General features: G+C 48.1%; 1 protein-coding gene across 1 annotated transcript; it reads right to left on the bottom strand.

Moving 5' to 3' along the window:
* Positions 1-2,064: 2,064 nt before the first annotated feature.
* Was (WASP actin nucleation promoting factor) lies at positions 2,065-11,209 on the bottom strand. Its single transcript, XM_042669266.1, has 12 exons — positions 11,025-11,209; positions 10,592-10,732; positions 8,969-9,055; positions 8,763-8,865; positions 8,606-8,653; positions 8,460-8,513; positions 6,851-7,025; positions 6,068-6,110; positions 5,738-5,891; positions 4,100-4,506; positions 3,641-3,755; positions 2,065-2,353 (listed from the first exon to the last, which is right to left on the bottom strand). The coding sequence occupies exons 1-12, from the start codon at positions 11,154-11,156 to the stop codon at positions 2,298-2,300; spliced, it is 1,515 nt and encodes a 504-aa protein (XP_042525200.1). The 5' UTR covers positions 11,157-11,209; the 3' UTR covers positions 2,065-2,297.
* Positions 11,210-12,027: the final 818 nt, after the last annotated feature.

The following is a 12,027-nucleotide window of genomic DNA, read 5'->3' as shown; positions in this document are numbered from 1 at the left end:
CTACTTTTGTCTCTGTAGATCCAACACAACAGTCACCTCCTCTGACTCTTCTTCCCTGACTTATCTTCTGGAATGTTGTTTCCCCTTTATCTCTCTTCAGTATTCTAGTTATCACTTACCACAGCCAGTAACTAGCTTCAAGTTCTTTGACTCTCATCCCCTGGAATGTCTATACCACCCTAGCCCATAAAATATTTCCTGGCAGTGAACATTTGTATAGAGTTAGAAAGTCACAAAGAAATAGACAAGGGGGCTGGGAAGGTGGCTCAGTGGTAGGGTGCTTGCCTTGCATGCATGAGGCCCTGGGTTCGATTCCTCAGCACCACATAAGCAAAAAGAAAAAAGCCGGAAGTGGCGCTATGGCTCAAGTGGTAGAGCGCTAGCCTTGAGCTGAAGAGCTGAGGGACTGCGCCCGGGCCCAGAGTTAAGGCCCCACGACTGGACCCCCCCCCCCCAAAAAAAAAGAAAGGAAATAGACAAGGGATGCTAGATCCTCAGATCTCAGCCTTCTGAGTAGCTAGGATTATAGGCATGAGCCACCAGCGCCCGGCAACAACAAAATTTTTGAATAAATAAATAACAAGGGAAAGCTGGACATGGTGGTAGGTACCTGGAGCCTCAGCTATATTGGAGGCTGAGGCAGGAAGATTGCCTGAGCTCAAGAGTAGAGGTTCAAGCCAGCCTGGGCAACATAGCAAGATCCTCATCTCAAAAGACAGACAGTGGGCTGGGAAGGTGGCTCAGTGGTAGAGTGCTTGCCTTGCATGCCTGAGGCCCTGGGTTCGATTCCTCAGCACCCCATAAGCCAGAAGTGGTGCTGTGGCTCAAGTGGTAGAGCGCTAGCCTTGAGCTGAAGAGCTGAGGGACAGCGCCCAGGCCCAGAGTTCAGGCCCCATGACCGGACTCCCCCCCCCCCCCCCCAAAAAAAAAAAGACAGACAGTGAAGCCAGGCGCCAGTAATCCTAGCTACTCAGGAGGCTGAGATCTGGAGATCGAGGTTCAAAGCCAGCCTGGGCAGGAAAGTCCATGAGACTCTTTTCTTTTTTTTTGGGTCCGGTTGTGGGGTCTGAACTCTGGGCCTGGGCGCTGTCCCCCAGCTCTTCAGCTCAAGGCTAGCACTCTACCACTTGTGCCACAGCGCCACTTCCGGCTCTTTTCTTTTTGCTTATGTGGTGCTGAGGAATCGATCCCAGGGCCTCATGCATGTAAGGCAAGCACTCTACCACTGAGCCACCTTCCCAGCCCCCCCGTGAGACTCTTACCTCCAATTAACCAACAGAATACCGGAAGTGGCATTGTGTCTCAAGTGGTAGAGCGCTAGCCTTGAGCTGAAGAGCTCAGGGACAGTGCTCAGGCCCAGAGTTCAAGCCCCACGACTGACATGAAAAAAAGAGAGAGAATGAGAGAGTGAAAAACTGGGCTTGGTGGTATGCGCCTGTTATTCCAATTAGGAGGGAAGTGTAAATAAGCAGATCAAGGTCCAGGCTACCCCAAATGGCGTAAATTAGAGACCTTAATCCCCAAATAATGAAGACAGAAAGAGCTGGGAGCATGAATCAAGGGGTAGAGTACTTGCCTAGTAAGTGCAAAGGCCATGAGTTCAAACACCAGTAATGCCCCCCTAGCTTCAAAAAAGGGGGAAAAAGGAGGCAGGTGTGGGGGTGGAGAGAAGTATATTCTACATGACTGAGGGCATAATGTAATAAATGAAAAATTATATACATGGAAGGCTAAATAAAAAATGGTAATAAGCCAGGCTCCTGTGGCTCACGCCTGTAATCCTAACTACTCAGGAGGCTAAGATCTGAAGATCTCGGTTGAAAGCCAGCCCAGGCAGGAAAGTCTTATCTCCAATAAACCACTAGAAAGCCGCAAGTGTTGCTATGGCTCAAGTGGTAGAGCGCTCGCCTTGATCTGAAGAGCTGAGGGACAGTGCCCAGGCCCAGAGTTCAAGCCCCAGGACTGACAAAAAAAAAAGAGGAATAAATTTAAAAAAGGACCTGGGATAGGGGAAATGAACTTAAATTCTTTCATATTTAGAATGTAAGCGCACTGACATTTTGAGAGACAACAACATTTTTATTTTTGTTTAAAAATCCCTGAGCACAGAAAATTGCAACATTTTGTATAAAAAGGACTCTAGGCATTGCTAGGGTGAGTATGGAGGTCAGGTAAGGATGATAGCGTTGGAGGTTGGGCTCTAGAAGCTCACAGTGGGGACCTCTGGCAGCAGGGTGGGCACAGAGTAGGTGAAGTGAGAGCCACTGGCCTATAAGGAGGAGCAAAGGACCCACAGCTCAGTCATCCCACTCATCATCTTCATCTTCATCAGCTGCCTGGTCCTCACCTTCATCTGGAGGGAGAGAGAGAGAGAGATGAGATATGTGACTCAGGATGGGCAGAGGGGTGATCAAAGGCTCTGGGAGAGTTCCCTGGACCTAGGAAGTGAGGGATCAGTCCTGAGAGACTGAAGTCTGCTACAGATAAAGCTTGGGCAAAGCCAGGCATCGGTGGCTCACGCCTATAATTCTAGCTACTCAGGAGGCTGAGATCTGAGGATCATGGTTCAAAGCCAGCAGGGACAGGAAAGTCTCCAATAAACCACCATGGGGCTGGGAGGGTGGCTCAGTGGTAGAGTGCTTGCCTTGCATGCATGAGGTCCTGGATTTGATTCCTCAGCACCACATAAGCAGAAAAAGCCGTAAGTGGTGCTGTGGCTCAAGTGGTAGAGCACTCACCTTGAGCTGAAGAGCACAGGGACAGCGCCCAAGCCCAGAGTTCAAGCCCCACGACCGAAAAGAAAAAGGGGGGAGGAGTTGAAGTGTGATGGGGGTATATCGTAAGAGAGTATATCGTAAGCATGTATGGAAATGTCGTAATGAAACATCTTACATACGAATAATGTAATGCTACTTTATTTTTTTTTGTCAGTTGTGTGGTTTGAACTCTGGACCTGAGCTTGTCAGCTCAAAGCGAAAGCTCTATCACTTGAGCCACAGCACCACTTCCAACTTTCTGGTGGTTAATTGGAGATAAGTGTCTCACAGACTTTCCTACCCAGGCTGGTTTTGAACCTCGATCCTCAGAGCTCAGCCTTCTTAGTAGCTAGGATTACAGGTGTGAGCCACTAGTGCCTGGCCTAATATATGGTACTTTAAAAAGTCTTGATTTAAAAAAAAAAAAAAAGGAAGAGGGGGTTGGGAATGTGGCTTAGTGGTAGAGTGCTTGCCTAGTATGCATGAAGCCCTGGGTTTGATTCCTCAGTACCATATACACAGAAAAAGCTGGAAGTGGTGCTGTGGCTCAAGTGGTAAAGTGTAAAGTGTTAGCATTGAGCAAAAGAAGCATATGGACAGTTCTCGGTACCTGAGATCAAGCCCCAGGAATAGCAAAAAGAAAAAAGTTTTAAAAAGAAAGAAAGAGGCTTCATGTGAATATGGCTATCAATAGATGCTCGAAGGTTCACTATTTTTTTCTTTTTTTTTTTTTTGCAATAATGAGAATTGAACTTGGCCAGAGGCTCAAACATGGTCGATTAGTAGTCTGTCACTGGGTTCCATCTCCAGCCCTAGTGCCACTATTGATGGTAACATGTGGGGTTGGTATAAGGCCAATGCTAGCACTGGCAGGGTAGACTCACCTGAAGAATGGATGACTCTGCTCCTCTTCTGCATCACATGCATCAGGGCGCCCACCAGCCCTTCTGAGGTCTGAGGTGGTGGCTGCTGGGCTGAGCTCTCTACGGCTCCAGGGGTCTGCAAAAAGTAGCACAGGGCCAGAGGGCTTAGGTCTGCGAAAGGAACATTTCTTTTCTTTTGGTCAGAGATTAGAACTTGAGCCCAGTACCTGACTTTTTCACTCATTGGCTAATGCTCTACCAACTAAGCCATACCTCCAACGCAGACAGAAGCTTTTCTCTGAGCCTTCCTTATTATTTCTCCTCCTTTACACTCAGATCAAAGATTCCCCACCCATGTCCAACCCTGTCACTCAACCTCCAAAAGCACCCCCATCTATATTAGCCTTGATCTCAGTATCCTGACTTGTACAGAACACCCTTGAATCCCAGAGACCTGATCATTCATCCTACCATTCTTACCTTGTTCAGCTGAATTCCCTGCCGGATTTGATCCAAAAGTGCCCCCCGACCCCCACCAGAGGCCAGGCTGCTCCCTGTCCCAAGAGTAGGAGGGGGTGGGGGAGGGACTGGCCCACTTCCAATGGAGGGTGGAGGTGGGGGTGGAGGAGGCGGAGGTGGCATGGATGCCCCACCAACAGCAGGGGGTGGAGGAGGTGGTGGTCCAGAACGTCCAGTGGCTGGGGGTGGGGGGGGTGGAGGGCCCCCTCGGCCTGGGGGTGGAGGGCCCCTGGGTGTTGGTGGGGGTGGGACATTTCCCATAGGTACAGGAGGCAATGGGCCAGTACGACCCTTGTTACCCCCCACCATAGGGGGCCTGGGGGCCTGGTTCCCTCCTCGGCATGGTGGGGGAGGTGGTGGAAGAGGCTCTGTGTAGAGAAAATAACACATAGGTGCAATTATTTTCACTCCTTTTTTTTTTTTTTGTAGGTTGTAAGGCTTGAACTCTGGGCCTGGGCACTGTCCCTCAGCTCTTCAGCTCAAGGAGAGCCCTCTACCTCTTGAGCCACAGGGCCACTTCCGGTTTCCTGGTGGCTTATTGGAGATAAGAGTCTCACCGACTTTCCTTGCCCCGGACTGGCATTTTTTTTTGGGGGGGGGGGGTCCGGTCATGGGGCCTGAACTCTGGGCCTGGGCGCTGTCCCTCAACTCTTCAGCTCAAGGCTAGCGCTCTACCACTTGAGCCATAGCGCCACTTCCGGCTTTTTTCTTTTTGCTTATGTGGTGCTGAGGAATCGAACCCAGGGCCTCATGCATGCAAGGCAAGCACTCTACCACTGAGCCACCTTCCCAGCCCCAGCCCGGACTGGCTTTAAACCACGATCCTCAGATCTCAGCCTCCTGAGTAGCTAGGATTACAGGCATGAGCCATGGGCACCTGGCATATTTTCATTCCTTTTCTTGTGCCAGTACTGAGACTTGAACTCAGGTCCTCAAGCTCTTACTTGGCTTTTTCACTCAAGGCTGGTGTTCTATCACTTGAGCCACCACCTCCATGCTTGAGCCACACTTGGGGCTTAAACTCAAGGCTTGGGTGCTGTCCCTAAATTTTTGTGCTCAAGGATAATGTTCTACCATTTGAGCTGCAGCTCCACCTCGGGCTTATTTTTCCCCCTTCAATCACGGTGCTTGAACTCAGGGCCTGACCACTGTCCCTGAGCTTTTTTACTCAAAGCTCTCATTCTACCATACTTCTGTTTTGTTTTGTTTTGTTTTTTCTGGCTTTGAACTGTGATTCCCAGATCTTAGCCTCCTGTGTTAGCTAAGATTACACATATGAGCCACCAGCACCCAGCCACTTCTGGAATTTTTTCTGGTTAGTTGGAGATATGAGTTCCTTGGATTTGTCTGCCCAGGCTGACTTCAAACCTCTATATTCAGATCTCAGCCAGCTAAGTAGATAGGATTACAAGTGTGAGCCACAAGTGCCTGGCTTTCCACTCCTTTTCTTCTGAGTTTCAGTTTGTTTATTGGTAAAATGTTTACCCTCAAGGGATCAACTCCCCGTTAAAGCAGTGTAGATAAGACATTCCCAGGAAAATGGAGTGACTTTCAGTTTATCTGTGATTTATCAACTGTTAGGGCTGGTAGAAGACTTACCCTGGCGCCGCATCTCCTGCCGCACAGCCTCTAGCCCGCCTTGGTCCTCAATGAAGTCATAGATAAGTTTGGAGGTCTCAGCGTCAGTGAGCTGGGCCTCGCTAATTCCAGCCCTTGAGAACAGGCTCCGAAGATCTGGGTCAAGGTTGTTCACCTGCCAGGAATGGAAGAGGCCGGGAGTAAGGGGAAACACAATTACCATTGGCTCTATCCCAGGGAGAATTCTGAAAGGGATGTGGGAAGGGCAGGATTTGGGAGTGGGATTCCAGTAGTGGTCTATGGAAGGATGGCTGGAAGTTGAGTGGGGTGCAGGAGACTGGATTTACTCACATCAAATCCATTCTGGGGATCCCAGCCTACGTGGCTCACATGTCTGGGGGAGGTGAGGAGACTCTGTTGAAGTCCCACTGCCCTCCCTTCCTAGTGAAGCTTTCTAGGCCTCTCCTGCTCAGAGAGGCTGTGAGGGGGCACAATGGGTGTGAGCAGGAGTCATGAAACTAGAAGGGTCCATACTGTGTAGTGCCAAATTATTCACCTGAAACTCTTGTCACTATCCACTTGTATACGTTGGACCACTGATTTGTCCACACATCTGTCCCTCCACCCATCTGCTCACACATCTGTTTACCCATTTGTCTACCAATCTGTCCTTACACCCATACATATCTAAGCACCCATTGATCTATATAAGTACCCGCCTTTCTGTCCATGCACTGGTCTTTCTACTCATTAAAACGTATACATCTGCTCACTTATCCAATGAATTGCCCAGCCATCCATACCTGTTTACCTAACTATCCCCATCCACCTTTCCAATGAACCTGTCAGCCTACAAAACAATCTGCTCACACACTCATCCACTAGTCATCCATTGATTTACTCATTTCCCATTGACACCTTGGCTCATCCCTACTGACTTACTCATTTCCCATTGACACCTGGCCCATCCATCAATGTCCAATCTAACCATTCATTCACTCAACCATTCATTTATTCCCCCCCCTACCCATCCACCCATCTGCCCATCCTTCCATCCACTCATTTGAATACCTGTTCCTATGCCCCTCCCTGCCCCCAGGATCCACAGATCTCCTATGTGGGAGAAATTCTCACTTGAATCCACTGGGTGCACCAATATCAGCTTTGCTTATCTTCTTCTTTCCTGAGCGTTTCTTATCAGTTGGGCCAGGGCCAGGTGCTGGGAGCCCACGGTATCGTGAACTGGTGATGTCAGGGTTCTGAATGTCCACTGTTACCAGCCCTAGTGATAGTGGGGCACTTTGTGGGCCTGTCAGGAAAATAGGATGAACAGACCATTGATCCTCTTACCTACCAGCAAGACATTGGGATGAGGAATTGGAATACTGTTTGGGGAGTCTGTGGGTGTTTTTGACTGTCATGGCAGGAACAGATGAGAAGTCTAAGATCTATGTAGAAGCAGGTGGACTCCCTAAAACCATTCAGACATTTATGTGTATGAATGATTGTATGTGCACAAATACGATATATACATAAATATATATGTTATATACATGTATGAATAAATATTGTATAATTCATTCAATTATACAGTCACTCATACTTACCTTGTAACTAATGAGTCATTCATTCTCTGGCTCAATGGCTGATTAATTTGCTAACTTATTCACATTTCAGACTTATACAATTGTAATCCTTTTGTACAATTATTAATACGACTACTAAAAACAGAAACAAAATAATATTCATTCACTTTTTTTTGGGGGGGTGGGTCCAGTAGTGGGCCTGAACTCTGGGTCTGGGCGCCGTCCCTCAGCTCTTCAGCTCAAGGCTAGTGCTCTACCACTTGAGCCACAGTGCCACTTCCGGCTTTTTTCTTTTTGCTTATGTGGTGTTAAGGAATCAAACCCAGGGCCTCAGGCATGCAAAGCAAGCGCTCTACCACTGAGCCACCTTCCCCTCTTTCACTTTTTTGTGCTTCTACTGGAGCTTGAGCTCAGGGCCCTGTGCTCTTGCTTGGCTTTTTTGCTTAAGGCAGACACTACCGCTTAAGCCACACCTCTATTTCCAGCTTTTTGTTGGTTAACTGGAGATAAGAGTCTTGGTTTTTTGGTTTGCTTTTTCTTTCTGCCTGGGCTGTCTTTGAACTGACTCTTAGATCTCAGCCAAGATTATAAACATGAGCCACAGGTGCCCAGCTTATACACTAACCACTGCTTTCTTTTTCTCTATTTTCTTTTCTTTCCTTTTTTTTTTTTTTTTTAATTCAGGGCCTCTGGCACAGGCTCTTAATTTTGAGCTATTGCTCTGGTCTTAATCATTGCTTTCTTCAGTGGTTAGAATATTATTTATTTACTGTTTATCTATTTCCTCATTCATTAATTTGCCACACATGCTCCCATGTAGCCATCCATTTATCCACAGGGCAGTTCAACTGTCTATAACCTACCTGTATGTCTATACATCTTTTCATACTTTCAAGTTTCCATCATTTCATCCCCCCCCCCAATTTAGCCACCAATTCATCTGCTGACCCATCCATCTACACACTCACACACCTGCTCATCCAATCACATACTTATCCATTTACCATCCATCCACCCACCCACTCATCCACTCATCCACCCATCCCTCTGGCCACTCACCCCTTTACCCACTTATGCTCCAACTAAGTTACTCATCCCACTCCCCACCCACCCACCCACCCTTTCATCCAAAGACATAAGAAAAAATCATCACTCACTCCCTTGGTCTCCACCTGGATGTGGGGGCAGAGGTGGGAGGCCTCCTCTTCTCTCTGATTAATGGGTTGAGAGCTGTCACGACCTCCTCTTAAGTTGAGAGCTAATTCTTTATTTCCCCCACACACCCTTGAACTAAAAGACCCACCTTCATTGGCTGGTGCTGGAGGCGGTGGTAGGTGGCGTCTGTCTGTGGCTAGATAAGTGGATTAGAAGCCAAAACGGTGAGAAGTACTTTTCTAGCCCCCTATCTGTGCAGTTACCTCTGCCCAAACTCTGTCCTCCACCAAGGCCTACCTCCTTACCTCCACTTTGCCTCTGATTTCTTTTTTGTATCTTCTCCTGCACCAGGGCCTGGAAGGCCTGCGCCTCACATTCGTCTGCAAAGTTCAGTCCCACCTGGCAGTCCTACATATGCCTGGGGGTCAGCGGCCTTCATCCCTATCCCTGGTCCCAGCCCCACTTCCTCCACAAATCCCACCTGAAGCCCAAGGGCTTGCTGGCTACTTACATCTCCAGCAAAGGTGTGGAAGAAGGGAGTGGGTGTGAAGTAGATCAACTGGGAGTATAGTTCCTGTTCCCAGAGCAGTCGGCCAGCCTGGAGGGGAGGGGAGACACAGGCTGGCAAGGAGGGTAGGCCATTATGATCAGGAGTGTGACATCCAGATTTGAGAGCCCACAGTCTACTTTGGAAAATTCCAAACCAGCATCAGAAAACTAGAGGTCTATCCAGACACTGGTAGCTCACACCTGTAATCATAGCTACTTGGGAGGCTGATATCTTAAGTTCACAGTTGGAAGCTAGCCTGGGCAGGAAAAGTCTCTGAGACTCTTATCTCCAATTAACCACTGAAAAGTCAGAAATGGAGCTGTAGCTCAAGTGGTAGAACACTAGCCTTCAGGGGAAAAAGTCAGGTGAAAGTTCAAGGCTTTGAGTTCAAGCCCCAGTATTGGAATAAAAAAAGACAGAGGTTTAAATGTCAGATATGAAGGGATAAAGTACATCCTGCACTGCTGTATGATGTTTAGATTGGGAGTTCAAGGTCTTAAGTGTGGGACTTGGGGGCTTCAATTTGAGAAATTCAAATTCCAGTTCTGAGATCATGCAACACACTTAATTTAGAACAGATTTGAGGCTGAAGTATAAATATGGTGCTCTTTTTTTGAGTTAGTGAATAAGATTGTGCTTAGATTTATATTAATACTTGTGAGTTATATGGACTAGGCACAATGGCTCATACCTCATAGCTACTTAGGAGGTAGAGATCAGATCAGGGATCTGTTAGAGGGCAACCTAGGGAAAAAAGTTAGCAGATCCCATCTCAACAAATAAACCTGTGCGATGGCACACACCTATCATTTCAGCTATGTGGAAACTGTTCATAGGAGGACTGTAGTCTAGACTGGAGGGGGAGGGTCGGGGGAACATAACATGAGACCCTATCTGAAAAATAGCTAAAAGGACTGGTTGTGTGGCACAAGTAGTAGAGTACCTGCCAAACAAACTCCAGGAGAGAGAGACGGAGAGACGGAGAGAGAGAGAGAGAGAGAGAGAGAGAGAGAGAGAGAGAGAGAGAGATTTTCTGATATGGAGACTCAGAGGTCAGTCATCTACTTTAGAAAATTAATCAGAGAGCTGATCTCTGGTGGCTCACATCTGTAATCCTAGCTACTTAGGAGGCTGAGATCTGAGGATCGAGGTTCAAAGCCAGCCTGGGCAGAAAAGTCCATGAGATTCTTATCTCCAATTAACCACCAGAAAACCGGAAGTGCTGCTGTGGCTCAAGTGGCGGAGAGCTAGCCTTGAGCTGAAGAGCTGAGGGACAGTGCCCAGGCCCAGAGTTCAATCCCCACAACTGACAAAGAAAGGAAGGAAAGAAAGGAAGAAAGAAAGAAAGGAAGAAAGAAAGAAAGGAAGGAAGGAAGAGAAAAGAAAGAAAGAGGAAAGAAAGAGAAAAGAAAGAAAGAAAGAAAGACAGTTAATTAGAGTTTTGGCCCAAGATAAGTCTTTGGCTCTGAGTCTCAAGAATGCACCAATCCCTTCAAAGGCTCAGGAATGTGGATACAAGATCTGGTTTTGTAGGTTGAGAGAACTGTCTTGCAGTAGGACGTGGGGGGGGGGGGGGCTTGTCACCTGAAGGCCATAAAGGCGGATGAAGTAAGACTTCTGGGGATTATCTTTGACAAAGCACACAGCTCCACAATGTTCCATGGTCCAGTGCTCGGCTCCAGGGGGCAACGCCAGGTACAGCTGAACAACTGCAGTGGCCAGTGTCTGTGAAGAGAGAGCAAGGATCAGCAGCGTCTGCTCAAGCTATAGGGTGCCAGAGGGTCCTGGAGCCAGTCCTGCTCCTTTCTTGCTGGAGGCTGTCACGAGCCTAGAGGAAGAGCTGTCACCAGAGGGGAGGGGAGTAGACATTGAGATCTTCTTTGGATGAATGAACCCCGCTAAAGGGGGAGGAAGGGAGGAAAGAGAGAAGGGGGGAGGGAGGAAGAATTGGGAAGGATAGGGAAGGAGGGAGGAGGTAGAGAGGAAGGGGAGAGAGGCCAAAAGATCCCCAGCTCACCCAACATTTCCGGCCCAGCATCTCAAAGATTCGTTGGTTCTCATGTTCCTGGAGGAGAGTGGAAGGAATGTTCTGCTGGACCACTGGTGCCCCTCGACTCCCAGGCCTTCCTCCAACCAGGCCCCCACTCATGATGCCTTCTGTCCTTGTCCTCTCCGGCTTAGCTATGGGTGTAGGGTAAGAAGAGGAACTTCCGCAGTGAGCAAGGGAACAGGAAGTGCAAAAAACCACAAGGGAAACAAGTCCTCCAGGGCCCCCCAGGGGCCTATCTCCTCTGTGGGACAGGCTTGGGCCCTTCTCCATTTGACTGGATAAATCCATCTATGTGACTAGCTCAGGTCTTCATCTTTCTTTTCTTTCCTTTTTACCCTCTGGGCTTACCTCCCTTTGTCTAGCTCAAATCTACCTCCCTCTGGCTGGCAGTAAGATCTAAGCCATCTGGTGTCCTAGAGTTGGCTGACCTCCTTCCTTCCTAAAGCATCTATTTAGCCTGGGGTTGAGGCCCAAGGCCCCTAGTCTTGAAGGGTCACTGCATGCAACTTTTCCTTTTAATGACGTAGCCAGTTAGCCACAGTGATCACATCCTTAGACTCAGTCCCCAGATGTTGCTAGCAACATAAGGAAAACCAACTCACTTCCCTACCCCTTACCTTTGCCTCCCGTAGCTACAAAATAACTTTCTGCCTCTCAGCCCCTTTCTAAGTGAAAGCAACTTTATAACATATATGGATATCAGAACCATATATTGATTACTTTTCATTAGTTTTGGAAAGATTTTTCCCACCTAGCATTCTACTTGGATCGTGTGTGTGTGTGTGTGTGTGTGTGTGTGTGTGTGTGTGTGTGTGTGTGTGTGTACTGGAGCTTGAACTCAGGGCCTTACACTCTTTACTGTTTTGTTTTTGAGTATTTTTGGCCAGTCCTGGGGCTTGATCTCAGGACTTAGGCACTGTCTCTGAGCTTCTTTTGCTCAAGCTAGCACTCTACCACTTGACCACAGTGC

This window comes from Dipodomys spectabilis, unplaced genomic scaffold (assembly GCF_019054845.1).
Source record: "Dipodomys spectabilis isolate Male_0828 unplaced genomic scaffold, ASM1905484v1 ptg000492l, whole genome shotgun sequence".
Lineage (NCBI taxonomy): Eukaryota > Metazoa > Chordata > Mammalia > Rodentia > Heteromyidae > Dipodomys > Dipodomys spectabilis.
This window is presented reverse-complemented; position numbering and strand designations above follow the sequence as displayed.

Coding starts and splice junctions, on each gene's coding strand:
- Was (XM_042669266.1), bottom strand. CDS start 11,156: ATGAGTGGGGGCCTGGTTGGAGGAAGGCCTGGGAGTCGAGGGGCACCA. Junction 5,892..6,067: donor ATCCCCAGAATGGATTTGAT/GTGAGTAAATCC, acceptor CATTCCTGGCAG/GTGAACAACCTTGACCCAGA. Junction 3,756..4,099: donor AGGGAATTCAGCTGAACAAG/GTAAGAATGGTA, acceptor TACTTTTTGCAG/ACCCCTGGAGCCGTAGAGAG.